Raw genomic sequence first — 20,910 nt, 5'->3', positions numbered from 1 at the left:
ATAATAACATGTTTATCTTTATGTATATATGTATAATTTCTTCACTGTATACCAAAACTACAACAAAAATAGTTTTTATCAATTTACTCGTTTTCAAATAATTTAACTTCCAAGACTACACTAGTAACCATTTTTTCTATATCCATTTCTAATTATAATTTGTTGGTAATCAATCTATTTAATAATCTTATCTAAAAGATCACATAATTTCATATTTAATAAAATCAAATTCTATTATAGTTAATGAAAAATAACATACATAGATATGTATGTCCACATTTTTTTTATAATGTCTATATAATTTAAAGATTATATAATTTATAATGTATATAATTTTAAAAAATAATGTACATAATTTTAAAGATTATATACATTCTAAGCATATTATTTTACTAAATAATAAGTTTTCCATTTTCTAAGTCCTTGCCATGCCATGAGACATGCACAAAGCAATTCGGATGCCTTTTCCTTTATTTTCATATTTGTCAAACATCATCTGATCACAATAGAAAAAGACAAGAGAAAATCGTTGGAAAAGATGAGGAAGAAGACATCAGCGGATTTATTACTGTGTTCCTTAAAATCATACATAGTCCCTACAACAGAATCCAGTGTTTCAGACAGAAAATATCCCCCGACAAGAGAAAACTTCTAAAGATACAAATTGTGACACATAACATCACTGCAGTTGTATCAAATAATCCAATGAAAATGAAATCATCAAAAGCAAAAACCAAAGATAAAACCTCTTCTGATGTAACTGCAGACTGTGCTAGTAGATCAAAGAAAGGGGGAAATGATGAAAGAATCTACTTAATGTACTGAGACACCCACTGGAAGCCATCTCCATATCCCATTTTGCGGACAATGCTGCACATGAACACTTCCAGAGGCCGAAGGTTGGACTCTGTCAGGTTCACCTTCCCCTTCCCTGTGGTGAAATTGGTCAGACCCAGATGATAACGTAGCTCTTCTTCTGATGCAGCATATGGAATGTCAATCTTGTTTCCTAGCACAAGAAATGGAACATTTGCCAATGATTCGTCCGAAAGCAAGGCATCAAGCTCCTTCTTTGATTCTGTGAACCTCTCTTTGTCATAGGCATCAACCAGGTAAACCACTGCATCCACCTGGAAAAGCAAAGTGATTGTCAATTCTAAACCATTTTCAAATAATTCTAAGCACCATTCCTGTGATTGCACATTAAACGGCTCTTGATGAAGAAAGTAGGAAACCACCATCATCAATAAGTTATAGCTCAATGGAAGACTAGCCATGCATTGCACACTCGCAGAAAAAAATTGTGAAATAAAAATGTATACTTGAATTGGGAACATTGATAGGTGATGACCATCAAACTGATTTCATGCTTATCTTATTGAATATCTACCTTCACGACTAGGAGAATGCATCAATTTAGAATTTTCACTACTTCTTAAATTGAATAGATGTATCTACTCTAGCTCTTTCAGAGATCTATAAAACCTTTATCCGTGTGCTCTTTTCTTTCTAAAAATCATCAAGAATATGTTAGGCATGTCAGGAAATATACTAGTAAAGCACACCCTACCCTACAACGTTGAAAGAAGTGTTATCTGTAAAATTTTCACAGACAATATTTACCTCTCATGAATCAGACCATAAATACAATTTGAAATCTAAATCAGTGAGCACATGTGAAAATCAAGAAGGGTTTCAGAACAGCAACAGTACATCAGCAAAATATGACATGAATGTAGAGTAGAGACAAAGCAACTCGTATAAAAAGCTAGCAGGCACATCAAATAGGAAGTGAACAACAATGAATAAGACAGCCCTACAGCCACTGGATCTTCAAAACATCAACAAGTGGGCAAGTCCAAAGACCTTCCATTTAGGAAGAGAGGAAACGTTAAGAACAATGTTCAATCACATCCAACAGAGAGCAAATCTTCACTACGAAACTATCCGGAAACATTTGAAAAACATGCACATGTATACCAGGGCTGATTGGTGACAGAGTGATAACAAATGCACCCTAGCCACCTGAAAAAATCCACCCCTTTTCTTCAGAAGCACAAAAGAAGTACTATTTTCCAGAGGCAAAATATCAAGATTTGAAAAGAAAAATCAGAAATGTACACATCCAATTCCAACTGAAAGAAAATATTCCCAAGGCGCTAACAGGGACAAGGCACTAACTAGATTAAATAGTAGAGGGCATAAGTGATATCCAAGTAGGTCTAATTTTTATTATAAGGCACTACCAAGTCTTGCTTGTAAGAAACTGTAAAAACCCAGTATTACAAGAATTTATCATTGAAAAGGAAAAGAATCCAAAATTGATAACCCAAAATGATTGAAGACATTATTGACCTTGGCATAGTAGTCTTTCCAGACTCTACGGGCAACTTGATGACCCCCCAAATCAAAAGCCTTAAACTTGATCTTTCCAATGCTCAATTCCTCCGAAGTGGGGTGCTGGGTCGGCTGGTGCTGAACTAATCTCTGCAATTGCATCGAAAAGGTGAAAACTTTTTTCAGTAAAGAAAAATAAATTAGAAAAAAAAAGGGTATCTGACGTCAAAGAAGAGAAACCTCGTCTTTGAGCATGTGAAGGAGGGTAGTCTTTCCGGCATTATCGAGACCGAGGAAGAGAATCTTGGCTTCTTTCTGCCAAAGGCCGAGGGAAGCTAGAATGCCATAGAACCAGTCGAAGAGGAACATGCTTGAATTGCAGATGTAGGTGTTGTGTCGGTGTTGGGGGAGAAAAGAGAAGTCCCAGATCGAAGAGGAGAAGGTAAACTAACCTAGATCCCACCAAACCAAGTCTTAGATTGATTGTCTTTTTAGGCAATTAATTCAATTCAGCGTTTCAAACGCATGTGGTAGGAATTCTCCTCTTTTTTTCTTTTTTATTTTCTTCCAAACACCACATCTAACTAAGAACAGAGAGCGAGGGACCCATTCCTCTAAAACAACTTCTCTACTGTGACTGTTATTTTCATGCTATGCAAAAACACACATACTTCTTATTATAAAATAACATTACGAGTATGACTGGATTAAATATTCCTAAAAAAATTTACAATTACAATGATTAATAGAGTAAATCTATTTAATTATTCATAAACTATTAAAACATAACTCATTGGATTCAATCAAATTTGTTAATTACTTAAAAAAATACACTAAAATCAACTATTTTAATCAACGAACTTCAATAAAAGTTATTTGAAGAATAAAATAAATAGAGATGTGAGTTATCCCGTAGAATTATAAATTAAAAAAACAGAAAATATATTTTTTAATATTAACTCTCAACTTCAGATATAAATTAACTCTCAACTATTTCACAAAGCATTCAAATCAACTTTATGTTTGTTTTTTTTCAATAATTGGGCCTCAAGCGTCTTGTTCTCATGGGCCGAAAGCCCATGTCTCCCCTTACAGCAACCCACGCAACTTACGATAAGCAAGGGTATTATCGTCATTTCAATGAAAGTCTTAGGGTTTTGCCTCATATGGTGGTAAGATATATAGCTGTATATTCTTCCCAGAGAGTTCTGTTCCGCAGAAAACCCTAGCGCAACCGGATCTTCACGATTAGGGTTCGATCTCTTAGATTTCATTTGAATGTTCACTCTTTTTTGTGTTCCCTCTTCTTTTGTTACTTTTTATTTTCATTGAATTGCAGAGATGGCAAAGTCGAAGAACCATACTGCTCACAACCAGTCCTACAAGGCCCACAAGAATGGCATCAAAAAGCCAAAGAGGCATCGCCACACTTCCACCAAAGGGGTACTCTCCTCTTCTTCTATTCTGGGTTTTTCTTTCTTTATTGAGTTGCGTTTACGTATTTTCGGATAATTCACATTTTATGCATAAAAAATGTAATTGTTTTTTTTTTTAATGATTTCTTGCTGGGAATAACTGCAGATGGATCCCAAGTTTTTGAGGAACCAGAGGTACGCGAGGAAGCACAACAAGAAGAGCGGTGAAACAGCCTCTGAGGAAGAGTAAAGTGTCACTCTAAGATGGGGCTATGATGATTATCTTCTTTGATTTATTATTCAAGCCCGGTGTGTTTTTGTGTCAAATTTATCCTCAGTAGTATAGTCATTTTTATGAGTTAATTTAATCCAGAGAATGCAGTACTTACTCTTATAGCATCTTTGCTTGTTTTTGTTATGCGACCTTTTAAATTTTATCAATGGATTATTATTTAGTTGCTTGTGATTTCAGTAACTGCTATAGAATGTTTACGTTTGATTGTATTCATGTTAATGGTTATATTTTGCATATGCTCAAGGAATTTGATTATTCGTAGCGAGATGATTTATTTTATGTCAATTTCATTACTAGTTTACTTTGTTATTATAAAGCTAAGGAAAAGAATCTTTCATTTTAAACTGTCTGTGTTATGTTTTCACTTTTCAATTGTGTTTATATATATAAAACTTCATCTGGGCAGACGGAGAGATGGGATTTTTCGTTCACTAGAGAAGTTGATTGTTGTTAGGGAGTTGATTCTTTTTTGGTCAAATATCTCTAATATCTCTGAACATAGTCTAGTGAATTCTTTTATGTAGATTTTTGGTCTGTTGGTTGCTATAGTCTAGTGAACCTGGGGCCCAAGAGTGGTATGATAACATTAAAGCCAGGATAAACAGACTACAGCTATTTTTGTAGTGATGTTGAGCAACTTTTTTTCATTCTAAATGTATTTGTTTTGATAATTTTAAAAGCTTTTGATCTATCCGAAGATTTTAAGTATAATTTTTAATAAGTTTGTTAGGCTCGATTTAGTTATTCAAGTATTGTTTTCTTAAGCATAATCTTTCCAGTATTGTTTTCTTAAGACTTCATCCGTTAGTCTAAGTAATTTTGATCTTTAGTTTTATCATGATCCCTTGTGTTTTATGCCAAGATTGTTCGGGTGTGGAATAGGTTAAAATCTATCACACTTCAACCAACCAACGCTTTATGATTTACTTAAAATTGTGATGAAGATTTAAATATGTGAAAATGCTAATCCTTCATAAAATACTCCCATAAAATATATGTATCAGAGAAGAAATACTATTTTCTACAACGCTTTGTTGATAATTAGTGTTTCCCAGACAACGAATTTAAATATTAGTGCCATCATTCAATTACATGGAAAAGTAACTACTATGACATATTTAGAAAAGTATTTAAATTCGTTAAGATTTTTATTTCATTCAGTAAAGATACTTTTTATAATTTATTCTTAAATTATATCTACTAAGAATACTGTTTGAGTTTAATAAAAAAATTAAGGACAAAATTATTTTTGCAATGGTATTATTGAATGAAATCTAGGGAATTAAAACTTTCTTATATTTAAGTATTTTTCTCATATTTCAATCTAAAGGGATGGAATTCTCTTTAAAAAATTTTAGAGATCAAATGTTCTTAAAGAGATGGAGCATTTGGGCATTTTAAAATGAGTTTGTAATTTTTTGTCCATAAGAATTAAAACACTATGAGGGAGTTCATAACCCTACTCAGTAAACTGAGAAATTAACGATTTTGCTAGTTAATATTTCATATGCCTAAATAACATCATCATATTTTGTTTCTCTTTATTCTCAATCTGGTATTTTGGGAATATTAAGCAACACTTAATATGGTTGAATATGATAATATCGTGAACAACATCTAACAAGCTACAAATGAATAGCTAAATGGGGAGAAAGTTAATGATTTATCTCATAAATCAGAGTAGTTGTGTGTGTTTGGAACAATTGTAATAATGATATCATTTCAATAATAAGTATCTACATTGTTTAAATTTGTTGAAAATGAGTTTGAAATCGTTTTCGTTTAGATGAAAAAAGTTTTTAAATAATGTAGATTAAACATGTTTTACATGCCGTAAAATACAAAACATATTAAATGTGTCTCCAGAGTATTTTAATATTATCTTATTTACTCTCACTGTTTCAATATATGTATGGCATTTAAAAAAAACAGTTGATTTAATTTATATTTACAAAGTTCAAGATAATATTATGTATTTTTTTTATCAGTTATACTTTTACCTTTTACCACTATTAGTTTAGATATGTGTATTTAGTATAATACAATGATGAAAATAGTAAAATCGAAAATCTAAATATTTTATTAAAGTAAAAAAAAAAATATATTGCATTTTTTAATTTCTCAAAAAAAATTAAAGGACACTTGAAGAGGAATTATTTGTCATTGCATCATATCATATGCAATACCAATAAATAAATTTGACAGACCAATTCCAATCTTTACGTGGTGAATGTGCCAACAAGGATAATTTGGAAAACTGTCAATGGTACACACGGATTCGATGCAAAGCTTGAATCACTGAAAAAATATGCCTTTCTCAAAAAGGTTTTCTCATTGACTATAATTAGATGAAGCAAACTAGTTTAAAAAATGCAATAATAATGAAGATAAGCATCTTTTACAGGCACTAAGAATAGCAAGTAGAAAAGAAACCAGAACATGTATTCTTGGGCGTTCATCCATTATCAGGCCATTATTGATCTCCCTCCTCCAACTGTTCCCCTCATTTACAGGATTCTGAGTGTCTTGTCTTCCTCCTGAAGATGCATTATAATTTGGAAGTCCCTAATACAAGTAAATTTCTTCAAAATTTTAACTTTGTTTGGGAAGATTAGACTGCAACTGGTTCACTTACTGGGCTAGAAGCTTGTTCTTTAACCTGTCTCAGTAATATAAAATGGCACGTATTAATACACCTGCCATAATAAACTAGCTGTCTGTGCAAGTCTGAAGTTGTATCTTCTATGTTTCAACTCTTAACTCCGTATTATTAACCCCCCAACCCTTTTCCCAGATCTCGTGTTATGTTTAAATCAAAAGAAGAATTCGCAACCATTAATTCACTCACACCATGTCATTGTCTTAGTTGGCTATAATGGAATAGAAAATATTACGGATTAGCTTACCTTTGCTGATTTGAATAGTTCATCAAGAACCTCGGACAAGGTTGGATGTGCATGAACTGCAAATTTTATGTCCTGCAGTGTACCACAGTGTTGAAATTTACCAAACAAGCAGCCTAAGATTTTTGATAACAAAATGCCAGGCACATACATAAATGACAGCAACGGTAGAAATTTTACCTGAATACGTGTCCCTAATGCTATAGCATTGGATGCTTCATGGATGAGATCTGCTGCATGCAAACCAAAAATATGAACTCCCAGTATCTCTCCATTGTCAGGCCTGTATATCAACTGCAAGAAAGCATAAATGATATTTAGCAATGTCAAGTGGGTGAGAACAGATAAATAAATGCATCCACAGAAAATGAATGTGTGTAGAACAAGTCTCGTGACGAAATAAGTATGGCACTTCTAAAGTAACTAATAGAGGGCTCGACAACAAATTTCAGAACTTTTATAATCTTTCTATACGGGAATAGTAAAAGAGGAAAAATACAAAATTATAACCTTGGCAAGTCCCTCTCCTTCGTTTTCTGCTAGGGCCTTTGTGTTGGCTTTAAAACTTGTTTTGGCAACACTTACTTCAAACCCCTCTTTTTCCCCTTTCTCCCTTGCTTGAGGCTGTAGATTTTATGTTTGATCACAACACATAAGAATTCAAGTAAAGAACTACAATTAATAATTATATTGTATAAATATTACAAGAAGAAAAAGTATGAAAGGGTAAAAGATGGAAAGATTTGTAACCACAAATGAAAGGTAATAATTATATGTATAAATAATACAAGGGGAAAAAGTATGAAAGGATAAAAGAATAGAGAGAAATTTAGCCACAAATGAAAGATAACTCATTCATTATAACATGTTGCGGTGAATGACACATCAAACAAAAAAAAATTATGATATACCTCTGTTAACCCAACCATGCTTATTTCAGGATGAGTGAAACAAGCAGCTGGGATGCTTAAATGATTCAGCACATGATCTCTTCCAGTAACTTGTTCAACCACTGTTGGACAAATTTTTCATCAAATGATATTGAAGCCAAAACTAGAACTTGTGGAAAAATTACATCAGTTACCACTTACCTGAAATTCCTTGCGCACTGGCAGCATGAGCAAGCATCATCTTGCCATTTGCATCACCAATACAGAATAAATGCGGCACCTGACATACCAAATCTTGTCAGTAACAATAAGTCGGAGAGGGATAATTCAAGAAATGGAGACAGACCAGTTTGCCATTTGCATCAATTACACGCATGCGCTCATCCACGGGAACAAAGCCACGCTGTGTTACGACATCAATCTGTTGGTACAAGTTACAAAACGTATTTGATTACTTTGTCAGAGAAAATCTCCTAATCCCAAAAAACATCTCTGATATAATTGCTTACATTCTCCAATCCAAGATTTTGTGTGAATGGAGCCCTGCCAGTTGCTATTAGTGCAGCATCCACCTGTAGCAAAGCAAAGACAACCATTAGTAAATAATCTGCATTAATTAAATATACAGGTAAAAGAAATGGGAGATCAATCTTCAGCTGGTTACATCCTAATCCTAATTAATTAAGGAAACAGATCATAAAATATAATGAAAAAACAAATACTCCTAAGTAATCATCTAAGATAGTCTGCAATTTTTTAATATGTCATAATGATATTATGACATATTTTCTAGATATTCAAAAAGTCTTGCTTAAGCTAAAAGCTTAGACGACTTTAAACTTTATACAACTGAAAAATCCACAAAAAAGAAAAAGTAAAAATTGATGTCTTGACCCATGATACATAATAGCAAATACGGAAGGAAACAGGCCAAAGAAAATTAAGAAATAATGCAGTGCATGTAATTGCGCCTATGGCCAACAATGTTTTGAAAACTAGACCAGTCATAAACCGATCAAGGCGCGGCTTCAAGGTTTAATGGTTCAACCGGAATTAAACCAGGATCAAACCCATATGAATAAAATTATTTTTAATAATTAAAAATACACAAAAATAATATTACAAATATATAATATCGAAATTTTATGAAGCTAAAAACTAAAATAAAACATAAATTGATAGATTCTTAACATTTAAAGTTAAAATAAAATGTGTATCATAGATTAAAATTTCAACAATATACAGCAGTATTTATTAATAATAAGTTTATATGTAGAATAAAAGAGAAAATGACTAATATTTTAAGTTGATTGTCATTTTAAGGAAAAAAGTTACAATTGTCGTTTCTTTATGTTGAACCAATTTTTTTCCCAGGTTTTATCGTTTGAATCAAACAGTTTGATATCAATATTGTGCACGACCGCTTTTATGCTGAGCCTGACAGGAGAACAGTTCCGGTGGGACTTGTTTTGAGAATCGAGACAGCCAAAAACATTGTTTGAGAGAGATTGGGCAAGAATATGACTAGGACAAGGATAGGGCTGGCATGAGTCATGACCAAAATAAGTCACCATTAGTATGACTCACAAATGGTAAAGAAATCATAATCGCAAGGATCATTATTGAGATAAGTTAGCACCAGTATGATTCATTTGTGAAAATGCACAAAATAGAGAATCACCTCCCAACTTGGTCCCCCCCAATTGTATGTTAATTTACATCTTGACTTTAACTAATATATTACATATCCTTCTTGTAATTGTAAGAAGTTGTTTTCTTCTCTCCTATTCTAAATTGTAGCCTGTTGCCATCTATAGTAACAGTTTGCTCTGCTTTCTTTTCTGTCAGTGAACCCATTGCTCCTTATATATATATATACACACACACACACATATATATGTGTGTGTTTATGTATGTATGTATGTATATAAAATACAGCTGAGTGACAATATGAGCAACTGACTTATCTTCTCAATGTATCAAGTTGGTTTCAAAGTAGGTACAGTCCCGCTCTGCTATCCATCAACGGTCCTTTTGTTTTTATGATATTTCATAATATAACAACGGACTTGGTCTGGAATCAAGTTGATCAGACCAAATTCCATAATACAACTATTGTTTCCATTTCCTTGTGTTAATTTCATTGTTGGTTCTTATTGAAGCCCAAAGGAGTCAAACAGCGACAATAAGATGGCAGGCAGAGACAATGAAGGAGAAGGTACAGTGAGCCAAACAATGGTGTACGTGGAAGGAAAAAAAGGCAGCACACACATGAAAAAGGCTGTCCAGACATATTCCAGTGATTCCTTTCACACTAGCGAAATTATGAAGTTTAGGTAGGGAAACACGGACAATACTGCAGTGATATTGTGTATCATAACATATATACTAAGCACCAGCTCCTATTTATACCTATAATAGACTTCTAATTCTAATTGAATTAGTTAAGTTAGAATAAAATTAAAAATAATGAAACATGAGAACTACCCCTAAGAGATTCTATGTTACAATAACAACATAACATTTTATATATTTTCTAAGTTCTAATAACAATTAATAATTTTCTCCCTTGTGTGGGAGAAATGTTAACAATTAATGATATGCACATAAACCAAAAAGTTTTCTAGAAAAGATTAAGTTACCTCCAAAGTCTCCTTTGGCTCCTTAGTTTTTGCATCAATAAGTTCGATCAAGACAGGTTTTCCATCCCTTGCAGGTGTGATCTATATACAATAAACATGAGCACTGTTGCGTCTCAAAGTAGCCAAACAAAATTATATAAAATGTCACAAGATGTAGTTACCTTGGTGGCAAAAACTCCAGTATGGTAATCAATATTCCGGGGATTTATAAGGACCCTCTGAGCCAACTTGCTAATTTCAGGATCAAATCCAGGCATAAGTTGATCTAAAGCCTCTACAAAAGTAACCTGCAGAATACCAATTACTACTGTATCATTTCAGTGATAAATTGGGGATCATGAATTTTACAAATAAGGAAGTAATAAAAAGAGTAAATATTTGTTAACTTTTAGGACAAATAAAAAGTATAAAGATCAATATGATTTAACAATACATCTACATTTTTCTGATTTCAAATGACGGGATCAATTATTTGTTAATATTTCCCAAGTACAAAAGGTAATGAGAAAAGAGAGAAAAAGAATCACAAAGATATGGTACCTCACTTCCAAGTGCTGTATAGACATCACTGAATTCAAGGCCAATATACCCACTTCCTACAATTGCTATCCAATCAGGAACAGACTCCAGTTTAAGTGCATGGTCACTGGTAATCACAGTCTTCCCTGAAGATAAATTTTAGAAAATGTTTCACTAAAGAGTAATTATACCCAATAAATCTTATAAAAGTTAGAAAGATGGAAAAAAAATAAAGGTACAAGGTGTGAATTTATCAAACTTGTGTCATAAATTAGGGAGAAGATTCCCTCATGACTAATATATGACAAATGTTAAAATTTCAAATTATATGGAAGCTAAACTATACATTGAATATCTATCCTTATGTTTAGCATATAGGGAAGTTTTCTGAAATATTTAATTGCCAAAGAGATAATGATCGTTGCAGGCTACCTCTGAAAAAACAAAGATGAGCATATCCCTTCCCCTAAAAAATGAGTACAGATAGGACTGCATGAATCACTGAACTGACTTTTCAGATTAGAGATAAGAATATCCCTCTACTCTGAAGAAAGACTTTCTTTATGCAAATGTCAATAGAGTCTATTATCCTACCTACTACCAGAAAAAGAGTATCTCCAATTTACAATTGATCACCCCTTTTTCAATTGATGGCAGTCTAGTTTCTACTTTATTGTAGCTGGAAGGAAAGCCTAAAAGGCACTGAATTCAGTAAAACTTGAATGAGGAAGAAAAAATTGATATGTACCATCAACTTCAATGCCCTTTGGTACAAAAGGAACAGACCCAGTAGCAATGATGATATCTTTAGCAGTTACTACTTTGTTTGAAGAGCCAACTTTCACCTTTTGAGGGCCCTGCAAAAGTTTTATTTCTAAATCAATTTCTTCCAATAATTTCCTATTTTCAAACATTCCAAACTCAAAGTAAGTGATCATACTAATATCTATTTAAGCATTTACAATTATAATGCCATAGAAACCTCACAGCATAATATCAAAGTCACATTACCAATATGGTTCCAAAACCAGTAAGTATGTCCACTCCAAGCGCTTTCATTGAGTTTGTCAAATTGTTACGAATTTTCGAAGCAAGATTATTAGCATGATCAGCGACTCCTTGTCTGTCATACCCAGCCGCAGATACCTAAAGCGAACACAAAATAGAGAAAAATGATCGTGTAACTTGCTCTACACTTCTACCAAGAGATAATAGCATTCAAAGAGCTTAGCAGTCTTGTAGTCAACCGATCAGAAATCAGTGTTCACATCACTTTCAGATATTATAAAAATGTTAACCATTCATAAATTACCTGTGGTATTGTTAAAACTTGTTTTTTATAACTGCCTTAATTTATTTCCATTTATTTTAATTTATTAGTTGCTACACTTTAGGAGCAAGTCTCGTTTCTGGAAACTGCTACTGTTACGTGGTTTCTGAAAACTGCTATTGCTACGTGGATGCTTTCAATTTTATCATTATAAATGTATCTGAGATATATTGAATAAAATATCCTTTTCCAGAATTAAGGAATTCTCCACCGTCTTCCTTCTTCATTTTCTCGTTGCCTCTTTTTTCTTCTATTAATCCAACAAATTGGTATCAAGAGCATCTTTTTCTTAAGGGACCTGTAGAATGGAAGGAGAGTCAACTTCCTTTCCAGTAACACTTCCCATCTTTAATGGGGAAGACTATGATATGTGGGCTGTAAAAATGCAGTCCTATCTAGAGGGACTGGATTTATGGGAAGCTGTGGAAGAGGATTACACTGTTCAACCGCTGCCAGAGAACCCTACCTTGGCTCAAATCAAAAATCACAAGGAACAAAAAACAAAGAAGGCAAAGGCAAAGTCATCCTTGTTTTCTGGTGTTACAAAATTGATCTTCACCAGAATCATGACTCTTAAATCACCAAAAAAAATTTGGGATTTTTTGAAGGAAGAATATGAAGGAGATGACAGAATAAAAAGCATGCAAGTGTTGAACCTAAGGAGGGAATTTGAGATGCAAAGGATGAAAGAGTCAGAGACAATCAAGGAGTACTCAAACACGTTATTGGGCATTGCCAACAAAATAAAGTTGTTAGGCAGTGACTTTGCAGACTCCAGAATCGTCGAGAAAATCCTTGTGACAGTTCCAGAAAGGTACGAAGCGTCTATTGCCTCATTGGAAAACACAAAGAATCTGTCCAAGATTACTTTGGCGGAAGTGTTACATGCTTTGCAGGCCCAAGAACAACGGAGGCTTATGAGGCAAGAACATGTGGTTGAAGATGCTTTACCAGTAAAGCATCAAGTTGCTGCAACCAGTAAGAAGAAAAGCTTCAAGAAATTCCATCCAACAAGCAGCGAAGATATTATAAACAAAGGCAAGGATAAAAAGAAAAATTATCCACCTTGTAAGCATTGCGGAAAAATGGGACATCCACCATTTAGATGTTGGAAAAGACCAGACGCGAAGTGCAGTAAATGCAATCAGCTTGGCCATGAAGCTGTCATTTGTAGAAGCAAACTTCAACAGCATGAAGCCAATGCCCAAGTTGTTGAGCAAGACGAAGAAGATCACATTTTTACTGCAGCATGTTTTTCAGCAAGGGGCAACTCAGAATGCTGGCTGGTTGACAGTGGGTGTACCAACCATATGACATATGACAAAACTCTATTCAAGGACTTGAAGCCCACTAAAGTCTCGAAAGTCAGAATAGGAAATGGTAGCTATATTTCTGCAAAAGGAAAAGGAACCATAGTAATTTCAACGAGCACAGGTACAATAACAATCTCAAATGTTCTTTATGTACCTGACATTGATCAAAATTTGCTAAGTGTAGGTCAGTTGATGGAAAAGGGATTTAAAGTGTCCTTTGAACATCAACATTGCCTTATTTATGACATTGCTGACCGGGAAATTCTAAAAATTAAAATGAGAGGTAAAAGCTTCTCATTTGATCCAACAGAGGAGGAGCAGACAGCCTATTACACTCAGTTCAGTCCTACAGAACTCTGGCATAAGAGACTTGGTCATTGTCACCTTGAAAGAATGTTAAAAATAAAGAAGAATGACATGTCAACAGGTGTACCAATATTTTCTGATAATTTGCCAAATTGTAATGCTTGTCAATTTGGTAAACAAAACAGGAAGACATTTCCCAAATCAGCTTGGAGAGCCTCTCAAAAGTTGCAACTAATTCACACTGATGTAGCAGGACCCCAAAGAACACCATCACTACAAGGTAGTCTTTACTTTGTTCTGTTCATAGATGATTTTACAAGAATGTGTTGGATATTTTTCTTGAAATTCAAGCATGAAGTGGCTGGAGTATTTATGAAATTCAAGAAAATGGTAGAAACTCAAAGTGGCTACAAGATTCAATTTATAAGGTCAGACAATGGGAAGGAATATACATCAACCAAATTCAATCAATTCTGTGAAGAAGCTGGGATTGAGCATCAATTAACAACTCCTTACACTCCTCAACAAAATGGGGTTAGTGAAAGGAGAAACAGATCGATAATGGAGATGGCTAGATGCATGTTACATGAGAAGGAGCTACCTAAAACATTTTGGGCAGAAGCTGCTAATACAACAGTTTACTTGCAAAACCGGCTTCCAACTAAAGCCTTGAAAGACAAAACTCCATTTGAAGCCTGTACAATTTCGAAAGCCTACAAAGTTTATCATCCTCAAACCGGAAAGATGACTATCACTAGAGATGTGCATTTCAATGAAGGGCAGCAATGGGAATGGAAGAATTCACAAAGCACAACTGAATCCTTTCACAATATACAAGATGATAATCCTGGAGAGCAAACCACAGAGTTGTTGCAGAATGAATTGGAAGATGAACCTCCAATTAGGGGCACAAGGCTATTGACTGATATCTATCAAAGATGTAATGTAGCCATTTGTGAACCTGCTAGTTGTCAGGAAGCACTACAACTCCCAAAATGGAAAATTGCAATGGAGGAGGAAATGTCTATGATACAAAAAAACAAAACGTGGGAACTAGTTGACAGGCCTAAAAACAGAAAAGTCATTGGAGTCAAATGGGTTTTCAGAACAAAGCTTAATGCAGATTGCACAATCAACAAATACAAGGCTAGACTAGTCGTTAAAGGGTATGCACAAATTTTTGGTGTTGATTATTCTGACACTTTTGCTCCTGTGTCTAGATTAGATACAATCAGATTGGTGCTAACTGTAGCTGCGCAAAAGGGCTGGAAAATATTCCAATTAGATGTCAAATCAGCCTTCTTAAATGGAGTTCTAGAAGAAGAAATATATGTGGAGCAACCGGAAGGATTTGTGAAGCATGGTGAAGAAGATAAAGTTTATCTACTTAAAAAGGCCCTATACGGCCTAAAACAAGCACCAAGGGCCTGGTACAGTAGGATAAATGATCACCTATTGAACATAGGCTTCAAAAAAAGCTTATCTGAGTCCACTCTTTATGTGAAACATAAGGGAAATAACCTTCTCATAGTTTCTCTCTATGTTGATGATCTTTTGGTGACAGGAGATGACACAAAGCTAGTTGAGGAGTTCAAGCAAGAAATGATGCAAGCCTTTGAAATGACGGATCTTGGTCTCATGTCCTATTTTCTTGGACTTGAGATCAAACAAAGTGAGGATGAAGTCTTTATTTGCCAAAGAAAATATGCAAAAGAAATATTGAAGAAATTTCAAATGGAGGAGTGCAAAGCAATTAGCACACCGATGAATCAAAGGGAAAAGTTCACAAAGGAAGATGGAACTGATAAAGTTGATGAAAGATACTTTAGGAGCTTGATTGGATGTCTAATGTATCTCACTGCAACAAGGCCAGACATTCTATTTGCTGTAAGTCTCTTATCTCGGTTTATGCATTGTGCTAGTGAAATGCATTTAAGAGCAGCAAAAAGAATACTGAGATATATAAAAGGCACTGTTGATTATGGTGTTAAATTTAAGAAGTGTAAAGAATTCATGCTGTATGGATTTTCTGATAGTGATTGGGCTGGATCCATTGATGATATGAAAAGTACTTCAGGATATTGTTTTAGCCTAGGCTCAGGTTTTTTCTCATGGTGTACAAAGAAGCAAGAGATTGTAGCACAATCCACTGCAGAGGCTGAATTCATAGCAGCAACAGCAGCTGTAAATCAAGTTTTATGGCTGAAGAAGATTTTATGTGATTTACATATTCAGCAGAAGAATAAAACTGAAGTTTATATTGACAATCAGGCAGCAATTGCAATTGCAAATAATCCCGTGTGTCATGGAAAAACTAAACATTTCAACATCAAGCTCTATTTTTTGAGGGAGATGCAGCAAAATGGAGAAGTAAACTTAGTTTACTGCAAATCTGAAGATCAATTGGCTGACATGTTTACAAAGTCACTTCCAATCAACAAATTTGAATTCTTAAGAGAGAAGATTGGAATTTGCAGTTCAAAAAACAAGGAGGAGTGTTAAAACTTGTTTTTTATAACTGCCTTAATTTATTTCCATTTATTTTAATTTATTAGTTGCTACACTTTAGGAGCAAGTCTCGTTTCTGGAAACTGCTACTGTTACGTGGTTTCTGAAAACTGCTATTGCTACGTGGATGCTTTCAATTTTATCATTATAAATGTATCTGAGATATATTGAATAAAATATCCTTTTCCAGAATTAAGGAATTCTCCACCGTCTTCCTTCTTCATTTTCTCGTTGCCTCTTTTTTCTTCTATTAATCCAACAGGTATGACCGTATAAGATAATTATTCTCAAAGTCAACAACCTTGGTGATTGAATGACACAGTAAAATTATTTTGCCCTATCAATACATAGCATATTTTCTTATGCAAACCTTACCATGCACCTCTATATGTGATATACAATATTCGTTTTAATTAAATTCATTATTCCGACATCATTGCACAACTATTCGCACATAATACAACGCTCTCACCTGTAAGCCGAAGGACTTCAAGTGATGATCGCTCTTCAGTTCTCGCATACGACCACTCACTGCCAAAAGAGCTTTCGAAGGAACACAGCCTCTGTTCACACATGTCCCTCCCACCACATCTCCTTCCACAATTGCGGTTTTCAAACCCTGCAGTTATTCCGTTAAAACTCTCATAAAAATGTAATGCTAAACTCGAGTCGCTTCATCACACAATCAGCATTCCATAACGCCTATCTATTTCTGGATTGATTTTATAAAGAATAGTCACCACATCAAATATCGGATTAGTAACTTAGTTTTGAATTTGATTATCAGATACGAATCTCGCAATAACAAGTTGGAACGTGTTCATGTTTTCCCAGATCGAACCTTCTCGACGGCATGAAGCGCTGCGCCGTGGCCACCAACGCCGGCGCCGATAATGAGCAAATCGTAGTCGAACGATTTGGGAGGGCTGCCATTGGTGGAGAGCGCGGCCGAGACTGCGGCGGAGTGAGGGCAGCGAGGGAGGTGGGAGTGGTGGCGGTTGAGAGAAGCAGAGAGACCTGAATCAAATGCCTCACGCCGCAAGCCGCAGAAGCGGAGATTGAGAGGCGTGACCTCGGGGACGTGGAAGGAGTGGCGTGATCTGGAGACGGTGGCGGCGGAGGAGGAGGTGGCAGAGAACGAGAGTGAAAGCGAGGATTGCATTTTGAAGGAAGACGGAAATGGAAATGGTGAAGTGTAGATGTATGGAGAAAACGAGATCTGACAGAGCTAGAGAGTCCAAGAGTATATGAGAGAGAATGAAACCTCGAGGAATCCGTTGGGAGTTATGAACAGTGAGAAGGGAGAAGAAAGAGGCGGAGAAATCAAAGAGGGGTCGATCAACTACTTTTGTTTGCTTTGAACTTTTCGTTATTATTCACATTTTTTTTCCCTCTACTTTACCATTTTTTTATATTCAACAATTTATCAATTATTACTTTGTTAATTTATGACTTATTTTTAATTTCTAACATTAATTTGGTACTTATTATAAGAGAACAAGATTATGTTAATTCCTCAATAATACTATTTTTACAATTTATAAAATATTTTAAAATATAAATTTTTTGATAAAAATAAAATGAATTATGATAAAAATTACGAGAAATATAAATTTAGATACGGAGAGACGTATTATTTACGATGTCATATACTGTGATAAAAATAGCTATTAAAAGTTTTTAAAAAAATGTATTAATTTTCTCTTCTTTTAATATAAATCTAAACGTTGTTTTGTTATCGCTAAAATGAAATTGTAATTTTGAATGTGATAAAATAATAATGTTATGCTTTAAGTATAATAATTCTTTTTATAATTTCATTTAATGAGAAAGTTTGTCTCACCAACTAAATATTTAAAATTAGTTTTTATCGTGTAAGAGTGGCTAAGAAAAGTTAGGGTAAAAAGACTCCGTCATTTTATAGCATATTACTCATTGTAGACGGAACTTCCACACGTGACCATTTTCACAAATGTCATTCCTTGGGATCTCATTATTTGTACTAAACGATAACAAGTTGACACAGTGTTCCAACCTCGTCACTTTCTTCATTACGAGGAAACGTGTGTCTCTCATCACACTAGGCTAATGTCATTCGTCTTTCTTTCATGAGCTTGAATGTTCTTAAAGCTAGAACAACCCATTTGATTGTCTTTTTCTTGTACTTTTGCTGTTTCAACATTCCCTCATTTTCAATATTCATATCAAAATCATAATGGCTTCATCACGAAAATGTGACCTCTTAAATCACACAAACATCTCTGACATAACATTTAAAATATAAGAGTCCTAAGTACAATTTTATTAAGTTGTATGCATATCTCTCACTCTCTCAATACTCAAATATACTATTAGTAAGGGTCTTGAGTACATTTTATGTTCAAAGGACAAATAAAGAATTTCGTTATGTACTAAATATGGATATCAAGATTAATACTTTATAACCCACAAAAGTATACTCTTTTAATTACATTTTATTTATCTTTAATTACCAAAATCACTATAAATAATAAAAAAAAAAGTGTTAGTCATCAAAATCCCCATATTCAAATTTTCATAATAACACTGTTATAACAAATTCACATCAGAATTTACAATCAATTATATCATATGATAAATCACACAAATACAATAATTCAATTATTGAGATTTGCAATTCTCTTTCTTTTTTTTTTTAAAAAAATAAAATAAAACTAAACATTCATTTTTAAATAATCCAATATCAAGTCAATTTAAATTGGTAACATAGTAGTTGGCTTTCACAAATAAAATAAGGTTTTAAAAGTCTAATCTCCTAAGTATAAATTAAAACTAAAATTAGTAAATATTTTTTAAAACATAGTATTTTTATGTGATGTAAAAACATACCAAATTTCAAATAATAACACCGAGAGATTTTATCCTATAAAATTATTTCAAAGAATATTTTTTTTTAAATCTTCTCAACTCTAAATCAAGATTCACTTCTTAAAATTCACGTAATTAAAATATTTTTTAGTATTATTGAAACTTGAGTCAATTCAGTCTAATATGTTTGAATTTGATTAAGTTAAAAAAAATAAAATAAATTTTGATATAAATTAATTTTGAATCTGACTCACTAAGGTTAGCTCAGAAAGTGAAAAAAAAATAAATTGTGTAATATATATATATATATATATATATATATATATATATATATATATATATTACAATTTTTTATAAAATAGTTTCTTTTATAATAATTGTACATAAGGGTAAAATTGATAGTATAATGTATGTACCAAAATAGCCGCAATTAAAAAAAACTTTATAATAGATGGTCCATTTATAATAGTTACAGACAAGTAAAAATACATTTTCATGTATTTTATTTTATCTCAAGATAATAAAAAAATATTTTTATTATTGAATTTATGAAACAAATATAAAAATAGTAAGTGGGTATAAAATGAATAATTTTTACGAATTTTCAAAATAAAATAATATATATAATTGAATAATTATAATTTATAAAATATTTTACATTAAAGTACATGTAATATATATAATCGAATGAATATATATTAATTTAATCTTATATATTATATTAACGAGTTTAAATCTTACTTAATTCTACAAATTCTGTTGAATAAAATACAAATTGTTTTGTTTAGTGTAATTTAGTCTTATTTATGCTTATGCTTCCAACCTTTTCTTTTCAAGTCGAAGACATTGAGTATAGAATTAAGAAAAAAATCCACAATGAATCTTATTATAGGTCTAAATATTAATTAAGATAATTTTTTATAATTATAATAATAGTATATTAAAATAGCTATTTAAGTTTAAATCAATACTAATAATGTTAATAAAGTGACATTTTAAAGTGAAATATCAAATATGATGTATCTTGTGAACAAAATTTGTAAAATTCTATCAACAAATTTATTTTTTACTCACGTTGAAGTATGAGAAAAAAAACACGAAAAAAATACTTTTGAAAATCTCTATATTAATTTCAACGTGTTTAAGATTTAAGAATAAATAATAAAAACTCAATATTAAGAGTCCAAATATTCAATACTTATCTATTAAATATATTAATCTATCATTAACCATCAACTTCAAAAGTTCAAAAAGTTATATGGAAAAGTAGTAGGTAGTTGAATGTTTATAGTTCAACATATTAATATAAATTTTATTTATTTTTTTATCACCTCTCTACTTACAAAAATAATATATATCTATCACCTAAGGACTTTTTGTGTCAAATAAGTATAAAATAGTATTTAATTTCATCCGTCAATATCTTGGTATAAGGTGTTATTTTGAATTAAAATATCTACATATTTGATAATTAATCCCTCAAATTATACCATTGTTTTTATATAGCATGTGATTTCTCAAACTAAACAGAAAAACTTGTGTGTTTACATTGTTTCAACATATGAAAAGAAAACATGTGAGTTATTGTAAAATTAAAGTGTCACT

General features: G+C 32.8%; 3 protein-coding genes across 5 annotated transcripts; 1 reads left to right on the top strand and 2 right to left on the bottom strand.

Annotated features, from left to right (window-relative positions):
• Positions 1-539: 539 nt before the first annotated feature.
• LOC124847277 (small COPII coat GTPase SAR1A-like) lies at positions 540-2,913 on the bottom strand. Its single transcript, XM_047324736.2, has 3 exons — positions 2,578-2,913; positions 2,356-2,487; positions 540-1,130 (listed from the first exon to the last, which is right to left on the bottom strand). The coding sequence occupies exons 1-3, from the start codon at positions 2,704-2,706 to the stop codon at positions 810-812; spliced, it is 582 nt and encodes a 193-aa protein (XP_047180692.1). The 5' UTR covers positions 2,707-2,913; the 3' UTR covers positions 540-809.
• A 543-nt stretch (positions 2,914-3,456) lies between these two features.
• LOC124847269 (large ribosomal subunit protein eL29z) lies at positions 3,457-4,223 on the top strand. The gene is made up of 3 exons (XM_047324726.2): positions 3,457-3,590; positions 3,677-3,780; positions 3,919-4,223. The coding sequence occupies exons 2-3, from the start codon at positions 3,679-3,681 to the stop codon at positions 4,000-4,002; spliced, it is 186 nt and encodes a 61-aa protein (XP_047180682.1). The 5' UTR covers positions 3,457-3,590; positions 3,677-3,678; the 3' UTR covers positions 4,003-4,223.
• A 2,101-nt stretch (positions 4,224-6,324) lies between these two features.
• Positions 6,325-17,804, bottom strand: LPD1 (lipoamide dehydrogenase 1). Of its 3 annotated transcripts, none has more exons than XM_088105444.1 (16): positions 17,300-17,804; positions 16,931-17,077; positions 12,013-12,147; positions 11,750-11,858; positions 11,023-11,147; positions 10,644-10,769; positions 10,483-10,563; positions 8,350-8,412; positions 8,187-8,261; positions 8,042-8,120; positions 7,862-7,962; positions 7,461-7,574; positions 7,131-7,244; positions 6,954-7,025; positions 6,683-6,706; positions 6,325-6,612 (listed from the first exon to the last, which is right to left on the bottom strand). In XM_088105444.1, exons 1-16 carry the CDS (start codon positions 17,618-17,620, stop codon positions 6,406-6,408), a joined length of 1,893 nt encoding a protein of 630 aa, XP_087961570.1. In that variant the 5' UTR covers positions 17,621-17,804; the 3' UTR covers positions 6,325-6,405. The 3 variants fall into 3 exon arrangements, with proteins under 3 accessions (XP_087961570.1, XP_087961568.1, XP_087961569.1); XM_088105442.1 differs by having other exon boundaries at positions 6,325-6,584; XM_088105443.1 differs by having other exon boundaries at positions 6,361-6,706; positions 17,300-17,802.
• Positions 17,805-20,910: the final 3,106 nt, after the last annotated feature.

The sequence above is a fragment of the Vigna umbellata genome, chromosome 1 (genome assembly GCF_029865625.1).
Source record: "Vigna umbellata cultivar VRB3 chromosome 1, Vumbellata_1.0, whole genome shotgun sequence".
In the NCBI taxonomy this organism is placed as follows: Eukaryota; Viridiplantae; Streptophyta; class Magnoliopsida; order Fabales; family Fabaceae; genus Vigna; species Vigna umbellata.
This window is presented reverse-complemented; position numbering and strand designations above follow the sequence as displayed.

Coding starts and splice junctions, on each gene's coding strand:
- LOC124847269 (XM_047324726.2), top strand. CDS start 3,679: ATGGCAAAGTCGAAGAACCATACTGCTCACAACCAGTCCTACAAGGCC. Junction 3,781..3,918: donor GCCACACTTCCACCAAAGGG/GTACTCTCCTCT, acceptor GAATAACTGCAG/ATGGATCCCAAGTTTTTGAG.
- LPD1 (XM_088105444.1), bottom strand. CDS start 17,620: ATGCAATCCTCGCTTTCACTCTCGTTCTCTGCCACCTCCTCCTCCGCC. Junction 7,963..8,041: donor CAGTGCGCAAGGAATTTCAG/GTAAGTGGTAAC, acceptor TTTGTCCAACAG/TGGTTGAACAAGTTACTGGA. Junction 6,613..6,682: donor AAGAACAAGCTTCTAGCCCA/GTAAGTGAACCA, acceptor TACTTGTATTAG/GGACTTCCAAATTATAATGC.
- LOC124847277 (XM_047324736.2), bottom strand. CDS start 2,706: ATGTTCCTCTTCGACTGGTTCTATGGCATTCTAGCTTCCCTCGGCCTT. Junction 2,488..2,577: donor TTCACATGCTCAAAGACGAG/GTTTCTCTTCTT, acceptor ATGCAATTGCAG/AGATTAGTTCAGCACCAGCC. Junction 1,131..2,355: donor GGAAAGACTACTATGCCAAG/GTCAATAATGTC, acceptor TTGCTTTTCCAG/GTGGATGCAGTGGTTTACCT.